Source organism: Acanthaster planci, linkage group LG18, assembly GCF_054643075.1.
Source record: "Acanthaster planci isolate LZ-2023a linkage group LG18, COTS_SCS, whole genome shotgun sequence".
Taxonomy (NCBI): Eukaryota; Metazoa; Echinodermata; class Asteroidea; order Valvatida; family Acanthasteridae; genus Acanthaster; species Acanthaster planci.
Window position 1 is genome coordinate 629,485 of NC_141794.1, and position 21,542 is coordinate 651,026.

At 42.4% G+C, this 21,542-nt stretch overlaps 1 protein-coding gene across 1 annotated transcript; it reads left to right on the forward strand.

Annotated features, from left to right (window-relative positions):
* The first annotated feature begins 172 nt into the window (after positions 1-172).
* nup153 (nucleoporin 153) lies at positions 173-21,421 on the forward strand. Its single transcript, XM_022234703.2, has 17 exons — positions 173-397; positions 2,482-2,857; positions 4,439-4,555; positions 4,805-4,980; positions 5,973-6,101; positions 6,208-6,390; positions 9,668-9,939; positions 10,209-10,374; positions 10,856-11,137; positions 11,281-11,533; positions 11,934-12,671; positions 12,854-13,942; positions 14,237-14,335; positions 14,909-15,055; positions 15,335-15,643; positions 15,935-16,175; positions 16,447-21,421. Exons 1-17 carry the CDS (start codon positions 317-319, stop codon positions 16,556-16,558), a joined length of 4,770 nt encoding a protein of 1,589 aa, XP_022090395.2. The 5' UTR covers positions 173-316; the 3' UTR covers positions 16,559-21,421.
* The last annotated feature ends 121 nt before the right edge of the window (positions 21,422-21,542 follow it).

The following is a 21,542-nucleotide window of genomic DNA, read 5'->3' on the forward strand; positions in this document are numbered from 1 at the left end:
ACAATGAGTGATGATAAATAATTTTCTAATAAATGTAATTAATCTTATATTTAGTTAAGATAAATGAAAATATCATTATTTCTTTTTTTAAGAGAATAATGAAATTCATATTAAACAATCAAATGAGAATAATTGTTCGTCAGAATCCACGTGACTTTCGTCCAATCACCATGGTCTAAAGAGACCGCCATCTTGACTTGCACTCTGAGTGGAGAAGAAGAAACTCGCGCGCTTCACCGGAACTTAATTTCACGAATTAACCATTTTCCGCCGTTGTCCCGTGTTCCGTGGTTGTTCTCCTTACTCCTGAGAAACCATGGCAAGTACGGGTGGCGGTAAGATGCGCCAAAAACGGTCGCATGGGGCCAGTAAACCGTACCAACGCACCCAACCAAAGGTGAGTTTTCGGGAAGCCACATGTCGTATTCAACATGTAGGCCTATTGCGTGCAAAGTACTGTGCAACCATCGTTTCCCTCGAGGGGCATGCCGTCGCCATTGCTTCGTGACTTGTCTGCATATTAGTGTTATGTTGTAATCAATAGTCGAAGTGTTTCTTTGAAGTGTTCTTTCCATTTAGATTTTGTTGTGATTTATCTAGGTAGGCCTAGGGCCTATTTTAACTTTTAAGTGATTTCCCTTTACCAATTATTAGCCGAGGCCTAGCCTACATCGATTTTGGGTCAGCTCATACCCGACAATGCCCGAGTTATGTCGTACCCAAGTTAAGTCGTATCCTGGTCAACTCTTACCCCAGTCAAGTCGTACCCCATCAACTCGTACCCCATCAACATGATCAACTCGTACCCCAGTCAACTCGTACCTTCAATGAGGATTAGGCCTACGGTTGTTTTTTCCCCTTTTTACTAATGATTACAATTCTCTTTGTTTTTATTTTCGATATACGAAAAAATTTTCCTCTCCTTTTGCACTTAATTATTACACAATCACTATTGATTATTTATTGTATGAATGATGACAATGCTGTGTTTTTTTATTTTTTTGATGTGCGGCCAATGGTAAATGCTAAGGATGGATAAAAAGTGATGGCTCTATCCCATTCAGAGACGCTCGCTCTTAATAAACGAATAAACTTTGGGTGCTTTTGAAAAAACATGTTTATTCAAGGGTGTGACACTGTGAGATTAATTTCTATGCGGAGCCTCGGGAGGGTGGAACTAATAAGAAGAATTAAACTTGTGTAGACTGAAACCATGTTTACCCAAGCGATGGCTGGGGTTAGGTTTTACCTGTGAAAATAGCGGAAATGCATTTTTGTGCCTTCAGGGTAAATGATTGCGATCCATCACATCAACATCCCCTCTTCCCAAACAGCATTCATTCTTGATGAGAGTTTATTTGACTTCTCTAAAGGCGTCATTAACCCAGTTGGCGTATTTCAAAAATGGTTCTTTCTCCCCAAAAGAACCTGTGACATCAACCATACATGTTCGATCAGAGTATATTTACTGATTTTATTAATTCAAATTAATCAAGCTACACAAGCTGACATCAAACATACATGGGGATTTTCTTCAAAATCAGACTGGTAAAAGGAACTGTATACATGCGTTCAATAAATGTTAGCATCATTGGGAGTACAAGTTGACTTGCGTAAGAGCCAGCCTGGGTACGAATTAACTCGGGTGTGAGTTGACCTGGGTACGAGTTAACTTGGGTGTGAATTGACCTGGGTACGAGCTGATCTGGGTAAGAGTTAGCTCGGGTACGAGTTGACCCATTATGCTACACCATGCTTTATTTCTTTGTGTACCCATTTCAACATGTTCAAGTTTTTATGCCTTGGCAAAATATTATGAAAGTTCAAGTTGGAATTGAATTGCTAAAAAGTGGGAAAAGTTTCATATATGGATGCCAATAATTCTTCCCTACAGTGACTTAGTAGCCATCAGAAAGCAAAGACATGTCCAGAAAGGTTCAATTTATGAGGGAAAATAACAAGTCGTTAACTGAGAAAACACTTACTGACTTACAATTTTTCAGACCAGTCTCATAGGGTTTGACAACCTGGTGTCAAGTGGCTCTTTCCTAAAACGTTTCGTCATCTTTTCCTTGACTTTTTGACTAATATTTGAAGGGCCAGATTAGTTTACTTAACTGTTACTGTTAGAAATTTTTAAAACTTTGAAAATGCACCTCATGTACCCTGTCGTGCATGTAGGCCTCACATTTTAGAATGTGTTTTTTTTTAAGACTGCTGGCCAATCGTAGTGCGGCTTGTGGTTCATATTCAACCATGCATGAAACAGCCATATGAAGGTTATGGCTGCAAACTGGTACAGTTTGGGGAAAAAAATTCTACTTTTCATCAGTCTGAAGCAGGCCCTGCCTATTTAATAAAGGACTTCCTGTTTTTGAGGAAGAAATCCCGGGTGGAATTGTTTGCCAAGTAAGTAAATGTCATAATCTGGATTTGTCTTTGGTTGATGTTTATTGTGAGTTGTGTTATTTATCTTTGCAGTCGTTCCTAGATCGAGTTAAGGATCTTGTTACGCCGTCATGGCTGTCCAGTATGTGGAGCAGTGATGCTCATCATGAAACCCACACTCAACCTTTCAGCACCAAGGCATCAACCTCCTCGTCAAACTCACTCCCTCCCAGACAGTCCATCCGAGATGGCCAGTACTGTAATCCGACAGAAACTGAATCGGAACCGGGCCCGTCTACTAAACTTACTGAAGCAGAAAAAGTATCAGAGCGAGGAGATGAGCAGCTTAACACGCCCGTTCTGCCATCCTTTGGAGGGCTGTCAGTGCCCGTGAGTACATCAACGCCAATTGACGTTGATGAGGAAATCATTGAAATTGATTCAGGAGAGGGCACTTCAACCCAGAAAGGTAGGCACTGATGCATACCCAAAGCAAGCATGGATCGTCTTCAACAAGTTTCCATTATCCCATGTGGATATTGTCATTGAGTCAAGTACACGTACATCCAAGTTTACGGAATTTAGCCTTGGTCACTAATGGACCTGTTCATTCCAAGTTTGTTGATTAGCCCTCACCCTCCAGGGTACTTTGGCTAGAAAAACATCTCTGCCAAAGTCTGCATCATTTGTCAAAGTGGCTTGCCTGCCCAGTGGAGCAAGGTTCCAACAGGTTGACTTTCCCAAGGCTACATGGCCTGGGAGTCTGTGGTTGCCAGTCACCACAAGATCCAACAGTGGCATTGTTCAATGGGACTAGCTCCCATTGTCTCAACATGGCCAGTTTGTTCGGCTGCTGTTAATGTCCCATTACATTAAAGTGCATCAAACTTTTCACCTGTTGCACAATGCTGCATCTGGCCAGGGTTAAGGTCGATAGACCAACACAAAAATTCCTCAGGTTGTATTCTGTTTAAATTCAGAAGGATGTCTTGAGAGAAAATGTAACCACAACTGTTTTCAGGTGTTTGAAGGTACCTTTGTAATTCTTCACAAAATCTGTTGGCAACAAAGTTGGTCAAAACCCTTTCAAACTCTTCTGGTAGATTTTGAAATATCTGGGTTGGTTAGGGTTTTGTGGACTGAAATAAGGTATTACTGCCCTACCTTTGAACACTTCCAATCCTGAAACATTAGAGTACTAATATTTGATGGCAGAACTTAGCGTAGTTGCTGAAAGAAACTACAAACTTTTTATAGGTGTGCGTCATTGCAAATACATGCTCTCTTGCAAAAACCTTCTCCATTGTGGAATATGTTCAGAACACAGTAATTTCTGCCAGGTGTATGCCTTGTGCTGAAAAAAATGTTCTAAACAGGGAGGCTTCTTAAAAGCTCAGAAGGCTTGGGTCTTTCTTGTGGGAATATTGCTGGGTGTCATTTGAAACATACACACCTTTTGGGGAACAGCCAGGTAATTATAAGCATGAGCGTGCTCCTCCAGGAAAGACAGAAAAAGACCATCCCAGCTGGGAATTGGCACGCCATGTTCCAGATAAAGAGGTATTCCAAATAAAGGATTGCCCCAAAACGCGGAAGGCTAGGAACTTTCTAAAGGGGAATACAACTATTCATTACTCAACACTCTCACTGTTTCTGATCATGTGGAACAGCTCTGTCCTTCTGCGTCTGCGCATTCATCAATTATCAGCCCAGTTGAGCTGGGAATAGGCTTAGTGACAGAAAAGAAATGCTCCACATAAAGGAACTTGTCAACTCTGCTGGATATCCACAAGTCAGAGCACCACAACAGATTTTACTGGTCATTTCCAGTGGGAACACCCCATTTTAACTAGGAACATGTCATAAACGTGACATTCGCTTATCAGGAATGCATTGCCTCGCAGTCTCAGATTAGCAGAAAACACTGTCGTGTTTGAGAAACCTGGTGAAAAAGTTTCTGGTATGGTTTCAGCATTCTTAGAAATGTCTCTCACCATGCCAACAAAATGTTCATTTCTCTATCTTTTTCTTTCACTCCTAACGTTAACAGTGGAGGATACGTCTGAGGTCTCAGCTCCACCAAGTGTCGTTTCATCTCTCTATCCCAACCTTGATAAGTTGGAACACCAGCAGAAACTGTCCGAGTCTAACCTTGAACTTCTCTCAGGTAAACAGACACAGATTTGTTCAGTCATTTAAAACCTAAACCCTCAGCATTTTGTCTAGTAGGCTGACTCAACCTGTCAAATTCCAACACCCTTTCGCTGCTGGGTGGAGTGTTATTTATGTATTCAACCCGCTTGATTCCAACAGTCCACTTGCTGTATCAGTACACAGCCCAACAAACTCGATAAAGGGTGCTTTGTTTCACAGACTTGTAGAGACACTCAAGGATAAAGGATGCTTTGTTTTACAGAAATCGGACATAGACGTTCCCCAATGCCATCATCTGGTCTCTGGTCTCACACACCATCCAGCCGGTCAGCAACCACCCAAGTTAGGCCAGCGTCTCCCTTCAACCGACCTCAACAACCTGCCATTAGTACACGCAGGCCAGTGTTCAATGCTAGTTACTTCGGCACACCTAGAGGCGTAAGTGACCACGTCCTTGCTAACGATGTCAGTTCGTGTTATGTGGAAAAAAATTAAATGTCTTGCCAGTCAACTTATTGTATGGATAACAAAACTGTCTCCAGAAACGGATTTTTAAGATAAGGCTGCATCCGAATCTGGTGTCTAGGGCTATGTCTAGGTCTTCGCTCCATTGGAAATGTGTGGAAATGTGTAGACAATAGACCTAGCCGTAGCTCTGGAAGCCCGTTTCGGACACGGCCTAAGCTGGCCAGTGGCTGTAGCCAGTCCTATATGGACATGTCTCCTACCCATAGCCAGTTGATTCGGTCTCTATTTTACCCTATCTGCTGTGCCTCATTGCGCCCTCTTGTGTGCATGCACACAGCCCTAAGTGACATCTGTTCTGCATCATTCACATCCTGCATCTTGCAAGTCCGACAATAAACAGGCAGGATTATCTCAGCTAGGCTAAAAGAAGTATGCTGAGTACTGTCGGTTCAAATCAAGCTGGACGCCCTTAGGGTGTCATCATGACCAAACCTGTACCAGCAACTGGGGATTCAACCCATTGTGGATGCCAGGCTTCCTACCGTGAATCATGCACCTGTTCTGCTATGCAGGCTCCAATGTATGAGAATGTTCTCTTTCATCAGTAAGCACTGAAATTGAAAATGAAAACCATAACCTGGGGAAGATGTTAGCCCTAACCTCGGAGACCTATGTCCTTGAACCTATGAATCGTGCAAACCATCTTGTAAATGTTTCGAACCATGATTAATAACCAAGGCATAAAACCTCAATGAAAACACCAAAATCCAGCACTGTAGTAAAGCAAGGACGACTTTAATTTACAAAACTAGAAACCTCAAGCCTCAGATTTACCCAAGTTAAATGACTGATGGCAGGGGTTTACAGATTTTGGGTCTTTCAAAATGAAGCAAAGCTTGAATGTACATGAAGATGGTATGTTGTTTCTCACTCTCAGCTCTCCAAATTGTGTCTTTCTCCAGAGCTTGAGAACGTCGTCATCGATGGAGTCGGCTAGCTCATCTCCCTTCTACCCAGGGAAGACAACCTATGGTGGAGCGGCAGCTCAAAGATCGGCCACTCTGAAAAGGACAAGAACGTCGCCTTACGAGGTAGGTTGGACTTACGCAGATGGATGAAATCTCATTGATGTTCCCGTTTAAAGCTGCAAAAGGCTATGTAGTTATGACTCCTGTTTTCTCCTCGTCTCTGTGCTAGGTTCACCTGCCCATCAAGCGATCTGTTCGGCCCAGGATGGCCAGGCCAGCAGCTGAGAGTGACATGGGAATAACAAGCAATACTGCCAAGAGGATTCTAGACACGCTGGAGAAGATGTCTACTCCATTGTCAGATGCTAAGAGGATACCATTATCACCATCAGCATCCCCGCTAGCGATTTGGGTGAGTTCAAACACCTGTATGCCACACCTCCACCCCATGTTTTACCCCTGACCACTGAACTTACCTATGCCTACAATTCCATGTCCAAATTTTGTATTGCTTCACATTGTTGGATTTACCAAGGAGCGTAGTATTTGTTATATTGTATGACATTGGGAAAGGAGACCTGAATGTGACACATTGTAATTCCAAGAATCATTGTCTGGAACAAAAGTCATGAAAGTAGAGTGTTTCACCATGCTCTCCTGATAGATGTTGTTAGACAGCAACAGACCATCAACTTGCCCATCGCCTCAACTTGTAACCCTGAGCCCAATTTAAATCTAGACCATAGCTGAGATGTTTACTGCTGGAAGTGCTCTCATATCTCTCTTGGGGGACTTGTGTCTTTGTGTTGGAGTTATCACTACTTTTTCATTGCTACCAGCAATTTGTTTGTCGGTCAGATCATAGAGCTTGGACCAGACCATTGAAATCAATCACATCTGTTTATCTTTTAGTTGTCGTCACTTGTCATGAGTCAGTGCCTTATTCACAGTAAATTGAAGCCAGCTATTGATTCCAAAAGCAATTGATGGCAAAGCTCATCTTGAATCTTAAGTTAATGTTTGTTTTTAGGAAGAATTTTAAGCCAATTCGCGGAAGATCGGCCAATGTAATCAAAGCCAAACAAGTTAACCAAAGCGACGTGTGATATCCAAAATTTCAATTAAGTTATTATTTTTATGTATAACAGAACAAATATTCATCTTGGATTGCTTTCTTTTCCAATCTTTACCTCTGCCCTTCCAAGAAAACTATCAAATATTTCTCAAAGAGTAGAATTTACTGGCAGTGTCTGTTGATTTCATAGTCTAAGGAAGTTGACACACTATGTGAGACATATTCTGGTCATGAAGTGTTGAATGGAGTAGCCTTCAGTGCCTCCACAACCTTCTGGAGATGGCTGTCGTGTTTACTGTTGTTATCGTAGAATCATAAATAATGCAGGCGTGCAACTTTCCATCAGATCAGCTGATTTCCTTCTTTTCACTTCACATTCATTCCATTGAAAATTGAAAAACACTGTACAAAGTCTTGTAAAGATTGGAATTTCCTTGTTTTTGTCAAAGTCCAAGTTTTGTGGCGGGTAATGGCCTCGTGTCTTCTACATACGCAAAATAAAAATGGAGCATGGACAGAGTACCGTTATCTACACAACATACAGATAATGCAAACTGACATTGGATCTGATTGCCAAAGCCAATCAATAGGCCGCTGTTCCAGCATCGTCAAATTTTGTCCTATCAAGCTTTCCGGAGTTGGCCGTTATCTTATTACTTTAGTCATGCAAGTTGTACAGCTAGGAATCCCCTGATATTTGATCAGTAACAGGTGTTCAAGTAGCTTGTCAAGTACCTACAAAAGCAGGGCAGTTCTTTACCTCTTCCAAAGACTGCATCATAGTGATACACCTCAAGTTTTCATGGGAACTAGTTAAGATAAGTATTACTCAGGACAGGGGGTAGCTTAACCCTAACCCTGCCAGACACAGCACAGTGCATCAGATGAAAAAGTTGAATGCACTTTGATGCTGAAGCTGAACAAACTGGCCATGTTGAGACAATGTGAACTGGTCCTAGTGAACAATACCACTGTTGGATCTTGTCATGTAGTGTTGGGCGGTTCCAGAATTCTCAGAGCCGGTTCTGGCTCCAGCTAAGGACCGCGATCTAGAGTTGGAAAGATATAAAGAAAAGCATAAGGTTTAATAAAACACATTAAAAATCTGTCGGTGCCCCATCTCGCCGGTTGCCACTCACAAATGGCACAACGATTGGCTTTGGGTCTTTAGTGGGCTTTAAGATTATCCATAGTGGGTATTTTAAATTTTATTTTTGCCTCTTCGTAGACAAGTCATGGTTGGAATAAATCTGCAACATATATGTACAACCATGATACAACTCAGCACTGCTTCCTCCTGCACTATATTCCACTCTACGGACATGTATAAAAATACTCCAATCAGAACAACTGATTCTCCATTGCAAGTACATGTAACTTTACCCGTAATACAAATGGAATCATCGACCATGCCGTGGAACTTCAGACTGGACTTTGGACTGGATCACGTGTACTTATTGAACATGTGCCAACGTATCGTAAATGGCCATGGACCATGCATAAACCGGCCATTCGTCCACAGTGGCCGCATCTGAAATTCCAATACGTCCACTATCTTGTAAGCTATGCCATTGCCCAGGTCCATGCATGGAACTGGCTCTGAAGTGAGAAGTTGAGAACCGAGACCCTCCCTGGACAGTAAAAAGGTGGACTTTGGTGCATAAGTTCAGGCAAGGGCTAGGCTTTTTCTTAACCGCTTGACGATTTGGCCTGCTGTCATGCATGTGTACAACACGTCACACGCAAGTACCAGGCAATGTTGAAGTCGTAGCCACGTGTAAAACAGTCTTCGAGCTTCATGGCTTTCGCTTCATTTTCCCTTGTGTAGAAGGGTGCCCTGCTATAATGTACAGCATGATAAACATACCCATACATGCGGCAGTGGTGACTCAGATTCTATGTTTGGAGTTGTCGACTCATGGGCGGTGAGTGGTGATAACGTGACTGGGACTCGGATTTGATGTTTGGAGTCGGCTCTTTGAATGGGGAACTGCCAATGGTGGGTGCCCAGTTCTTCACAAAAGCAGAGCCGCTGATTTCGATTTTTTTTTTGGAACCGCGGTTCCACTCAGAACTGGGAGTACTGCACAAGCCTAGTTGTGACTGGCAACCACAGACTCCCAGGCTGTTTGACCTTGGGGAGAGTTGACCTGTTGGATCTTGTTACACTGGGCAGGCAAATCACTTTGACACTGATATGTCTGGCTGGGTTTCTAGCCAAAGTAGGCTGGAGGTTTAGGGTCAGGGTTTAAGGCAGTCAGCTGTTGAATTTGTTTTTTGATTGTGGGATCTTTGTTCAGGGTTTTAATTGGCAAATATGTGAATATACCCATTTTAAGATTTTTTAAAATGGAAAAGAAAAATCACATCTCTTCAATTTAATTAAAATTAAAAACACTAGTTTGCCTTGCACTGATTTATGAATTTCTTTAATTTGGAATTGAATCATCTGAATCAAAATTGGCGCTTGGTCAAACCTAGTGTATGTGAGAAAGTCATCTCGCTCACCGCATAAATTGGTTGCCACTATTTCCAGTAGATAAGCTGATTCTTGGCAGTTCGGACCTTGTAATCTAAAAAGATGATTTTTTTTATTTTTTTGCTTTCCACACAGCCAAGTAGGACGACCAAACTAAGAGCACCAGCCTCCCCTCATCGAACCCCCGGGCTGAGCACCAGGGGTGTAAGGATACCTGTTCCACCTGTGTCTGGGTTGAATATACCCCACAGCGTGAGTATAGCACGCAACAGACAGCCCCCCCTTCCTACCCCTATAGCAATTAGCACTGCCGAGGATGAATCCCAAGACGTGGAGAAGGACGCAGCAACCAGCAGGTCAAGCAGTGTGCCTGCACCAGCGATGACTATTGGTAAATTCTCCTTCAGGTAAGTTGGCTCTGACATTATGACCACGTCACCAGGGCTTGCATCTGAGACTTAAAAGTAAAACGGCCCACGTATGACCAGCTCCAAATTTCAGTTGGAACATACGGACCACAAGGACTTACACTTGTAAATAAATAATAGGGACTTGCAGGCCCATGTTTTCAGTGGAAACACATCTGGTACTTCAAGGAGGGTGTTTCCAGCCGAACATTCCAGGCATTTTGGGTTGCTAGATATTCCTAACCCTCTCTTGCTCTTCTCGTACCTAGGCATGATGTCCCAGCCGTGTCCACCCAAGCCCCACCACCCATCTCCAGATTGGACACCACTCCAGTCCAACCTTTAACAAACAACAGGTCTAGTAGTGGTGGGAAGATGAAAGTGAAATGGAAGAATGGTCAGAAAACCAACCCCAAAGAGCAAGCTGAAGATACAGTAAGAAAACAAGATCCATCTCCTCATACTAACTCTCAAGATATCATCGCCAGGAGACTTCCTTAACTCTCCTTGTTCAACCCAAGTGTACATTTTGAATGTACCTTGGATGCACATGCTTGTTCACACCAGTGAATCTGTAGTGCATTTGCATAAGCACGGACTGAGCATTGGCAATCTGCCTTAAGCAGAAGCACCCCCTCATCAGTTGAGAAGAGCCATGCTGGTCGGGAGTGTTGGTAGCAACGCGACGTAACGTGTGCATTTCCTAGTTGTTCGTGAACCAGGGAAGTTCAGTTCTGACCAAAGGAGCCTCCGTTACTAAGCAAATAACACCCTTTCCTGGTCCAGCTAGGGGCTCGCAGCGTCAGAATATCGCCTTGTCATCTCTTTACTGTCTCAAATGAAGGGGAGAACTTCACATGCAGTAGATACGTCTTGAATTCTGATTCTGTTGCATTCCTTTGATTTCTTTCCCAAGGTTGAGGTTGTTGATCTACCTAACGTTCCCCTTCCCCTGAAAACCATGCCCTCGTTCAGCTTTGGCAAGACCCTCCAGCCGCCTAAATCAACAGCGCCCTCAGCGTCCATCTCGGCGATGTCGAGCTCCGGTCACGGTTTCAGGTTCACCACCTCCACGCCTGCCATCGGTGTGAGTGCACCAGCAGCCAAAAAGGACGAAGGGAGTCACGAGTTCACTTTTGCGTCGCCCATCCTGAAGCAGACATCAACGATATCAGCGCCTGAATTTGAGACTACTGAGGTAAGCTTTTATGACTAGATATGGTAGGGCATAGAGATTTGACATTTTTGAAGTGCTTTACCCTTCACCCATCTCCTCACTGACGTATTTCAAGTCTCTTCTTCAAATTGACTTCTGATGCATCCAATTCTCTTTCCTGTCAGGCTTTTACGTTCAGCCTTCCCAAGCAACCAGAGGATTCTCCAAGCATGGCCTCATCCAAGCCATTGAACTTTGTAAACCCGTCTTCCAGCACCAGCAAGAGCAGCCTTCCTTCAGCGGCAGCCCCCTCCTTCAGGATCACCAAAGTCCAGTCTCCAGGCAAGGACAACGAGGACGAGAGTGAAGAATCAGAGTATGGGATCAAGCCTGCCAAGACTCTCAAAACAGGAAGCTGCTTAGAAGTCTTGGGAATCAGTGAGTCATTCCGACACTTCTGATTATCAAAGCTTTATTCTGAAACGTTGATCAAAATGGCTCTCTCTCCAAACTTCAACGTGGACCTAAAATTTGAAAATGACTGGAATTGCAATGATATCCATATGGTGGAGTAATGATGGAATGTATAGATTATGTAATTTCAAGTCAGTTAGCATTCTAATTGGTGGTAAACAAGCTCAAGAACACAGCTGATTCAGTATTACAGTTTGTGAGATAATTATGGCAAATTATAAGTTGCTATGGAAAAATACTTTGCCTTTGAGAATGATTTGGCGGTGATTGGGCCCTCTCATCTTTTAGGTTATGCAATGTGAGGTGTTTACAACCATGGTTGCCAAAATGCTTGAGTGTAACGGCTTTGTCCTCATTTCTGAAGTTGCACCTGCAGAAACAGCAATGACAACATCACAAACAACAGTGGCTCCTGCCAACGACCCATTTGCAAAGTTGAAACCACCTGCTGGTGCATGGAATTGCGACACTTGCCTCGTCCAGAACAAGGCTAACGACAGCACCTGCCTTGCCTGCCAGACTCCTAAACCTGCATCAGAACCCCAGAGCAACGCCACCTCAACGACTTCAGACAGTGCCCCAGTTTCATCCAATGACTTACTAGCCAAGGTCAAACCTTGCTTACTTCAGAATAAAAAAGAAGCTGACAAATGCGTAGCGTGTGAGACCCCCAAACCTGCAGAAATGCAAAAAACTGCCTCACCACCACTTAGCAATTCCCTGCTGGACAGGTTCAGACCAACCCCTGGAAGCTGGGAATGCAACACCTGTCTAATAAAAAACAAATCTGATGCAGACAAGTGTATCTCCTGTACGACGCCCAAACCAGGTGCTTGTGGTTTGAACCCACCTGCCTCTAGTAATGCATTAACAAACTCATCCGCCAAGGGTGGCTTGGGGACGAAATTGAACCCCTCTGATGTCAATGGCACCAACTCTTCTGTCTCAACCAAAATGGACAATGTCATGGACAAGTTTAAATCACCGTCTGTTTCATGGACTTGTGACACCTGTTTGATACAGAATAAAGAGTCAGCTGACAGGTGTATAGCATGCGAAACGCCAAAGCCAGGAAGTCAACCAACGCTCAAAACACCGCCGGGTATGAAAAAACTCTTCATTCTTTTTTCTCGTTACTTATAATTGAATTGTATCCAAGTGAAACGTTCACCAATGGCAGCAGAGTTGAAAAGACTTGGTTCATTTGAAGATATCTTCCATCTCACGCAATGAGTGAATATTTTACGTATTCCGTAAGAATCAATTTTGTCTTTCTTTTCACAGTTTCAGCATTCAAATTTGGAAGCCAATCAGTTTCAGGGTCCAGCAGCACAGCAGGTAGTTTCAAGTTTGGCGGTACCAACACAGATAGTACCTTCAAGTTCTCCTCGGGCAAGCTGAATGTGCCGTCTGATGGGCTTACCTTTGGAGCACCGAAGACATCAACTAGCGGGATTCAGTTTGGAGTGTCTAAAGACAACACCTCTGGCTTCAAGTTTGGTTCAAGTTCAGACTCGCAGACCAAGACTAACTCTTCGACGGCAGCTGACGGCATAACGTTTAGCTCAGACAAAGCCAACAAATCAGATAGTGGATTGAAGTTGGGGGCGCAGGCAGTCTCGGCTGGTGAGTCCACTCAAGATACGCCAACAGTCAGTTCCAGTTTCCAATTTGGCTCTGCATCAACAAAGTCAGACTCTGTCCCTCCAAATGTGGACCCATTTAAAACAGCCTCATCAAGCAAAACAAGCTTTGGTTCAGGTTTAGGTGCAAACACTGTAACGACAGATACTCAAGAAACGGACTCAATAGCCAAACAGAAACAAGGGTTCACGTTTGGCTCAAGCAAGGGTGATACCCCCAAAGTGAATTTTGGCAGCTCAATCACAGATCAGAACCAGACCGGTGCCAAATTTTCTTTTGGGGCCAAGGCACCAACAGACGATGCCACCAAACCAACCACATTTCAATTCACTGCTAGCACCAATTCTCCAGCTTCAACCTCCCAGGACTCTGTTGAGAAACCAACCCTAAAATTTGGTACCTCGTCATCAGTCGTTGAAGACGCACCCAAGCTGGTCAGCGTAAGTTCTGGATTCAGTTTTGGAGGGGCCGCAGTGAATGCCACAGACTCGACGCAGCAACTGTCTCACCAGAACAGTGTGGCTCCAACCTTCCAATTTGGCAAGCCCAACTCAGGAAGTGATGAAGCAGGCACTGGCCATCCACCCCTCAAAAAAGGAGTGACTTTTGCCTCTCCCGTTGAGCAGCAATCAGCAACAGAGGTTAAGAGTGCCTTCGCTTTTGGCGGAACGCCCAGTGAGCCATCAACATCGCAGCCTACTCCTTTTGTCTTTGGAACGACTGACAAAGGTATTGTTCTTCCTCATGCAAACTATTGTACCACTCTCATTTTGACAGATTTTTGTTTGGCAAAGTGTTTCTCTAAGGGTCAGTGGAAGAGGTTTTTGAAGAGTTGACCAGTTTCAGGCCAATGCAAGTTTATACAAACACGCAGCAGTCGGTCGTCGAGGAGCTGTTGAATGTCCCATTTTACTCTAAATTGTAAAGTTCCCTTTGTATTCTCATTGGGTTTGAAGATCTGAAATGGTACATTCCAATCGCCTCTTTGGTTAGCCGAAGGTTTACTTTTCCTCCTGTTTGCAGGTGACACTGCTTCCAAGCCAAATGGTGGTATCACATTTGGAACACCAACACAAACAACAGCACCAACACAGTCTGTTGAGCCCTTCACATTTGGAGCAGGTGGGTAGAGAGACAAATTGGTTTATATTTCCTGAAAAGAAGTAACCCCAATTCAAACAGGTGTTCTACAGTCGTGCTGAACCGAACAGAATTAAGAGTGACTCAGGTCAACCTGATTAAATTTTGGTTTCAGACAGACAAACTTAATGCAAAGATTCGAATTGAGTTTGGTCCATGAAAAGAGCGACGTTTGAAACCAAGTCGCTCTGGTGTCGTCCCGAGCACCTTCAGGTGTTGAACTTTTGCCTGCTAGCACACTCAGCCACTCTTAATTGTTTCGGACATTGAACTTTTGCCATACTATAGGGAAAGAAAGCCTGTCTGAAATAGGTTTAAGATTCAAGAATGTAGTAAGCAACAACGAACCACAAACAACTGCAACCATAGGTTACAACCATTGTATTGTCAAAGTGACAATTGTTAGACACACAAACGTGTATTTGTAAACAGTTTCTCTATTTGTTTTGCTTTGGAATCCTACAATGAGTGTTCCGATGTCTGACTTTTCAGTGTTGGCAGGTATAAGATAAAACAGGTGGAACATGTTTTTTTCTTTTTTTTTTGTTTGTTCAGGAACCAATAACAGCAAATCAGCAAGCTTCAACTTTTCAGCATCCTCCAATCAAAATGCTGCCCCAGCATCAGATGGTTTCAAGTTTGGCTCCACGTCAACGTCAGTAGCATCGACCCCTACTCAGCAGAACCCACCAGCATTCGGAGGTAGGGTGTGATCCAGGGGTACACCATCAAGAGGTGGCGGTTTTCAAAATGAATTGGGAGTATAAAAGTTCATGCTTACTTCTGTCTTCAAACTGAATAGATTTCACTTCACAAACAAAATACCTCTATTAGACCTTGCATCGATAATGTTTGGTCAGCAAACAGAAAGTCTCCTTTTTCTCTCTCTATTTTTTTAATTTGTTGTTAAATGTTAGCATTTATCTTTCCTCTGTAGTGAATTGCTTTTAATTGTTACATTCTTTTATATTTTTCTTCAAGGCTTTAGTAGCTCAGCCTCTTCCTCCAACACCACCTTTGGCTCCGCCTTCGGGAGCCAACCAGCTACTAATTCCACCTCAAATCCCTTTGGTGGCCAGCAATCATCCCAGGCTTCAGTCCCAGCATTTGGTGCCCCAAGTGGGACCAGCGTGTTCGGCAGCTCAGCCACGCCTGCATTTGGTGCCACTGCGTCGGCGGGCAGCTCCGGATCATCCACGCCAACGTTTGGTGCAGGTGGAGCTGGTACTGCCCCGGGGTTTGGCAGCGCTACTCCCAGCTTTGGTTCTGGCACAGTAAATACCACAATGGGTAAGCAATTCCCAAGTACTGCATGAACCAAGTTGGTATTTCCAGAAGACAAGTTCAATCAGGAACAAAGTGTGCGCGCGAGCCTGCGTATGGCTAAGATGATTGGGCACAACTCGCACACGCATATTTGCTGTTTCTAAATGATGTCGGCTGCCGTTGTTTCAGGCATGTGTAGTTGGAATAACAAACTGGCTCATTAACATGGAGTTTGATTAGATAAATTTTTGTTATCTCTGTTGGTGCCATTTTGGGATGAATTGGCTTACTCTTGGTTTCATTACCTAATTCCAGGGTTCCAACCAGAGGCTGCGCCATCCTTCAACTTTGGTGGCAGCAACCCTTCATCAGGGACCACGCCAGGGGTGTTCACCTTCGGAGCCAGCAACAACCAGAATGCTGTCCCTACTGTTGCTGCTCCACAAGCAGCAACAACTGGAGGATATAACTTTGGGCAATCAGCCTCGGGATTTGGCATGCAAGGTGGCGCCCAAAATGCCGCAGGTGCTCCAGCATCTGGGGTTTTCCAGTTTGGGTAAGAAAACAAGACTTGGGTTTTGATTTGTCAAGATTTGTTTAGTTGTGGCAGGGTACATCTGAAGTGAAGCAGCCAGGAGAAGTTTAGAATAACTTGAATTCTCTATCTTTGCAGTTGGTCAAGCTCAAATGCTCCTTGATTTATTTCTAATTTGCACATTTTTTGTAAATTGCCAACTAGTCCATTTCCAAATTCGCCACATGTCAAATGTTCCTAGCATTTCGGCCGAGTTTTTAACTAGTTTTCCTCTTTCTTCCTACAACAACAGATCTAACCAGTCACAGCCCCAAGCACCTGGTGCTTCGTTCACGTTTGGCGCAGCAGCGGGTACTGGACAGCGCAAGTTCCGGAAAGCTGTCCGCAGGACAAGGAAAACATAACAGCCCTGTCAACTGGCTCTAAAGCCTCCAAAGCACCACCTCTTGGGTAACATTTCATCTTCTTACTCGTCTTGATGGAGTCTGCGTAGTTAGTGATTTTAGGATTAATTTGGTCTCACTGACCAGCTCGTGAATAGTAGCTGACAGACTGGTGACAACGCTTCGCCTAAATAAATTATCCCTGAATTCTCAAGCGTGCCACTGTTTCAGTTTTAGCCATCCATACAACATCTTTTGTTGACTTCATAAGCTACCTCCCTCAATTCCCCCCCCCCCCTGGTTTGGGTGGTAATATATTTCTTTTGATAATCTTCATCTAGCAAGCTCATTCCTCATTGATGTTGAAGATGTGCAGTTAGAAATGCTGTTGGAAAGCAGATGCGCTAATTCATTGGGCAAAGTGGCATTTAGGAGGAAGTTTTTATTGATCTTGTGCAATGTTGAATCCCCTTCTCGGAGCTGAAGTTCAGCATGTGTTCTCCCAGGTTTAGAAGAAGAACATAAATGCTGTAAAACAGAAACTGAGAGAATTTGGGCGGCAAATGCAGGAAACAACACTAAGCCTTGCTGGTTGTGCTCAGATAACTTTGAACGATGGAAATTGAATACACTGCTGTCACTTTCAGTGTCATCAATAGAGCACACAATCCTGTCCGATGAGAGCTCATCTGAAGTGATTCTTGTCCCATCTTTCCAAGTGTACAACAGCACCACCTGTCCAAAGCTGGATATATAGAGAGAGTAGCATCAACGTCAGACTTTGGAACCAAAATGGCCGTTCATTATATGTGCAGTGCAGCATGCAGCTGTTGTGTGCTAAATGTTCACTGTACACTGATGCATCATCCGCCATTTTGGGTCCAACAATTGAGACACTCATGTTGCAGCTCTCTATAACACAGCTCTAGACCTGTCTTCAAATCCTAACTGAAAGAAGGTCGAGTCCACCAATTATTTTGGCTCACATTTCCCTTAAAAACTGAGAATGTTCATCATTTCTCAAGAGCTTGTGGACTTGCTATATTTCTTCTGGGGGAATAGATTACTTTGAAATCCAGTTTAGCTGTATCTCCCGCAAATATCTGCTGATTGAGCTGAGTTCGCCAGTGACAGGGAGTGGACTTTCAATCTTGAAGGCAGTAAAGCCAAGTGTGATACAAATTGATTGAGAACTCCATTATTGCTCTCTCATTGTTGGATTTTACTGCCAGGGGACTATTTATTCCAGAAGTCTCCAACGAGGGAAAAAGTTTTACATGAAGCTGTCTGACTTCTTTTCTGGGATCGTCAGTTTGAAGAATGTTCATTTGTCTATTTTGAATGGCCAGTCATCACATTTGAATTGTCCAGTGTTGATGTATTTCTGTGCATGTTGTTTGATTTTTTACCTGGATTCAAACTCCAAATTTTAGTTTTACTCTTTGTTTGTGGGTGAAAAAGTTTGTAAATAGTGCATATTGTAAAGTCAGGTGGTTGTTTATATATTATTTGTTTTGTTGATTTTTGGTCTTTTGTGCTATGAACTCACTTTCAGCCATAACTGGGGGCGGGTTGAAAATCTTGCTGAGGTTACAAAAAGAATAGGTCCGTGTAAAAATGTGCCAAGAAGGGTTGAATGTCTTTCCCACAAAAATGGTTGATGTGCTCTCCAAAAATATCTTGGCACTCGGTTTGTATGATTTAGGATTGAGTCAGGATCTGGCTGTAACCTAAGTGATTTTTCAGCCGTGGTTGGAAACCAGAAATGGCATTCAGGTTCATTTTTTTTCCCATACCCTAAGATGACAAACATGTTACTTTCACGTTTTTTTCTGATCTTCACTTAAGACAAGAAAATTATGGTCATGCGTCTGTTGATATGTTTTCCGTCTTAAAACTGTCGTCAATATTTTTAAACTTGGAAGAAACCATATTGAAAATGCGGTTTCTTCAGAATCTTCAGAAATTTAACTGCATGAAATCGCCTGGATGGGTTTTCTATACATGCAGCGCTGTACTGCACCTGTAGAAGCCCTACCTTATAATGTATGTTTGTCGTGTTCTGTAATTGGCTTTCCAAGTACATCTTTTGATGAGCTTCTCATTTATCTGTGCCAGACGTGTACTTGATTGTCTTGAAAATGTATAAGCATCATGAATTTGAAAAAAAAATGAAGACCTAAAAATTTGATGAATCATAAGAAAATGTTCAGCATAAAGCAACGCATCGTACATGTGTTGTGCCAAGACAAAATTAAGGCTTGAACGCCAATTAAAACCATCATCCTCAGTAAGTTTAGTAGACTTTTTTACTCTTTCTGAAAAGAAGAAACTATAGATGCCTCTTAGTTATGTTTTAATCAATGCTCTTTGTTCAGGAATTGATCAGGAATTGAATTTGGAGTAAATCTAATTGGTAATGTGCTTCCTATCAGATAACATGACTACCATTGATCAATAGCTGTGTACATGTAGAGAGTGTAGGGCCAACTTCAGACTTTGGCACCAAAATGGCTGGTCACTGTCAGTGCAGTACAGCGTGCAGCTGTTATGTGCTAATGAGCCAGTGTAGCATTTCAACAGCGCGTGCCCACTATGAGGGTATTCAGGAACGGCTACGCACATGTGCGATCGTCTGTCCTATCAGTGCAGCCATTCCTGAAAGACCTTGGCTTTTGGAATTCCAGACTAACTCACTGTCCATGTGCACTGAAGCATAATCCACCATTTTGGTTCCAACAAATAAGAATTTGAGACACCTGTGTCACAACTCTGTCTGTAAACAGCTGTGACTTGAACAGTTTTTCTTTATTCCTTTCACTTCACTGCCATTAGATAGGTCCCCGTGTTGTCAAATAAGCATTTCAGAATTGCTTAGATTGGATGATGCCAAACAAAAAAATTAAGCAAGACCCGAACTATTATGCAAATTTTTAAGGACAGTGTTGATGACAAAAATAAAAGTAATAACAGAGATTTTATGTTTCGTCATTAGAAACGGTAGAAATTAGTGGAGGACAATTTTATACTTTGTATACAGGGTCTATGACAACGGGATACTTTATGCCAAATCATATACTTTAACTTCCTCTATGTATGCTTGCTACACATTCTCTCTTCAGTGACATAATAACATTACCTTTGAACATAGTCAACCTCAAACTGTGTTTATAATCAATTTTTTGACACACTGTAGCCTGAAACGAAGCTGTGGAAAAAAATAATTGTTTCAGCCTGAGCTGATATTTTATATTTAAAAGGCTCGTTTACTCTGTCAGTTTCTTTTGGATAATATAATACATCTTGAAGTAACCAATACAGCACTGTTTATTTCCTGTGATCTTTTTCTCTGCTTTGCAAACTCGGTGACAAGCAGCGGAGGCATTGTGTATTTTTGGCATATAAACCTCCAAACAAACTGTATTCCTCAGTCCAAAATCTGTTCTCTTGATCTCAGTTTTAGCATTTACAGAAACTGAGGGAAGACTAACTTATTTGGTTATTTATTGGTACTGTAACTAAGTCCAAGAACACTAGCGTCATCTCTCCCTCAGAAAACTTTGCATCTAATTACAATGGCAAAATTGGAATTTTTTTATCAGTTGCATGAAATCTGGGAAGAAAAAAGCATCAGATTTGGTCAGATTTTCAAATTCTTCTGAACCTCCTCTCAAGGTTAGCCATTTTGTAAATTGAATGGAGAGAAGCCATTCTGAATGTAATTTCATAGGTATCCCATCATGCTCCACACTACCCATGATGCCTCATTGTTCCCAAGATGCCTCATTACAAGACAGAGAGGCATGTGACTTCATTCTGACGGTGTATTATTTCTCATGGTTGATCGTTCAGGATATGCCGTGTTTCAAAACTTAAATTGTATTGTATGATGCATTGCGTATTCCATGATGCATTATGTATCCCACAATGCACCATGTATCTATCCCATCATGCACCACTCACTCGAGGCATCCTCATATTACTTACAATTGTTTCATTACATACCGTCACAATGCATATTTCCATAAGCGTCTTTTTTCCTCTCATAATCAGAATTCACAGATTGTTGCATTTTATCTGTTTAATGTAGACAAAGTTGGTCAGATACGAGGCATGTTACGAATGATATCGCCTTATATTTTGTCCTATGTTGTGGTTTTGTTACTTGTACAAAAACTGTAAATATTGAGCCGTGGCCAGAACCATTTTTGTAAAGGGACAATTTTTTATTCACGGTGCAATGTGTGTAATTTATTTTCCCAATTTCAACTTTAGTAAGACTAATATTTTGTACTTAGGTAGGAATGAACCTCTGATACACTTAGTGTATTTCATTTTTTCCTCTTCTTGCACCAATCCTGTCTTTAAAAAAAGCTAAGATTTATTTTCACAACAAATGATGAATTCAACCCTTGTACAGGAATGGTCTGGCCCGGTTCTTGTGGCAAAAAGTACACAATAATAATTATGATATTAAAAAATAAACACTTTTATGAGTTTGTTATGAATTGCGTACCATGTCAGAAATAAACGCCTTTTATCCAAAGTGTGTATTTATATCCAAAAAAACCTCTGACAATATTGTCTTTTAAAAATGTCATTTGACAACAGATGAGAGCTGTTTGTGATTCTATAGGGAATATCTGGTGTGAAATGTGTGAATGTGCGTAAATTTTAGGATATTGTGAGTATGAGAGTTTAAAACATGTTTGAATTTCCAGCTATGTAAAAAAAAAATGAAAGGGCATTTATTTCTGATGTGGTTCCCTTGCAGAATTATTGTTGTATATAGTTTTTATGGAGCTTGTTAATTGACGGAGAACCCATTGGAAGCATTGACAATGTGGAAAAATAAATAAAAGAAGACAGATTGTAGCCACCGAATGGACACAAGTAGACCGATTCATTCTCAATCGATGGTCCCCTTTTTGCTAGATTTTCTTGTAAAAGATATAAGGTTGCGGACGCCAACATTGTTGTGTGTTTTTTTCAGATATTGAAGACT

Bases quoted from the DNA above. Each gene is read 5' to 3' on its own strand.
- nup153 (XM_022234703.2), top strand. From the start codon at position 317: ATGGCAAGTACGGGTGGCGGTAAGATGCGCCAAAAACGGTCGCATGGG. The intron at 10,375-10,855 runs GTAAGAAAACAA...TTCTTTCCCAAG, and splicing joins AAGAGCAAGCTGAAGATACA to GTTGAGGTTGTTGATCTACC. The intron at 15,056-15,334 runs GTAGGGTGTGAT...TTTTTCTTCAAG, and splicing joins GAACCCACCAGCATTCGGAG to GCTTTAGTAGCTCAGCCTCT.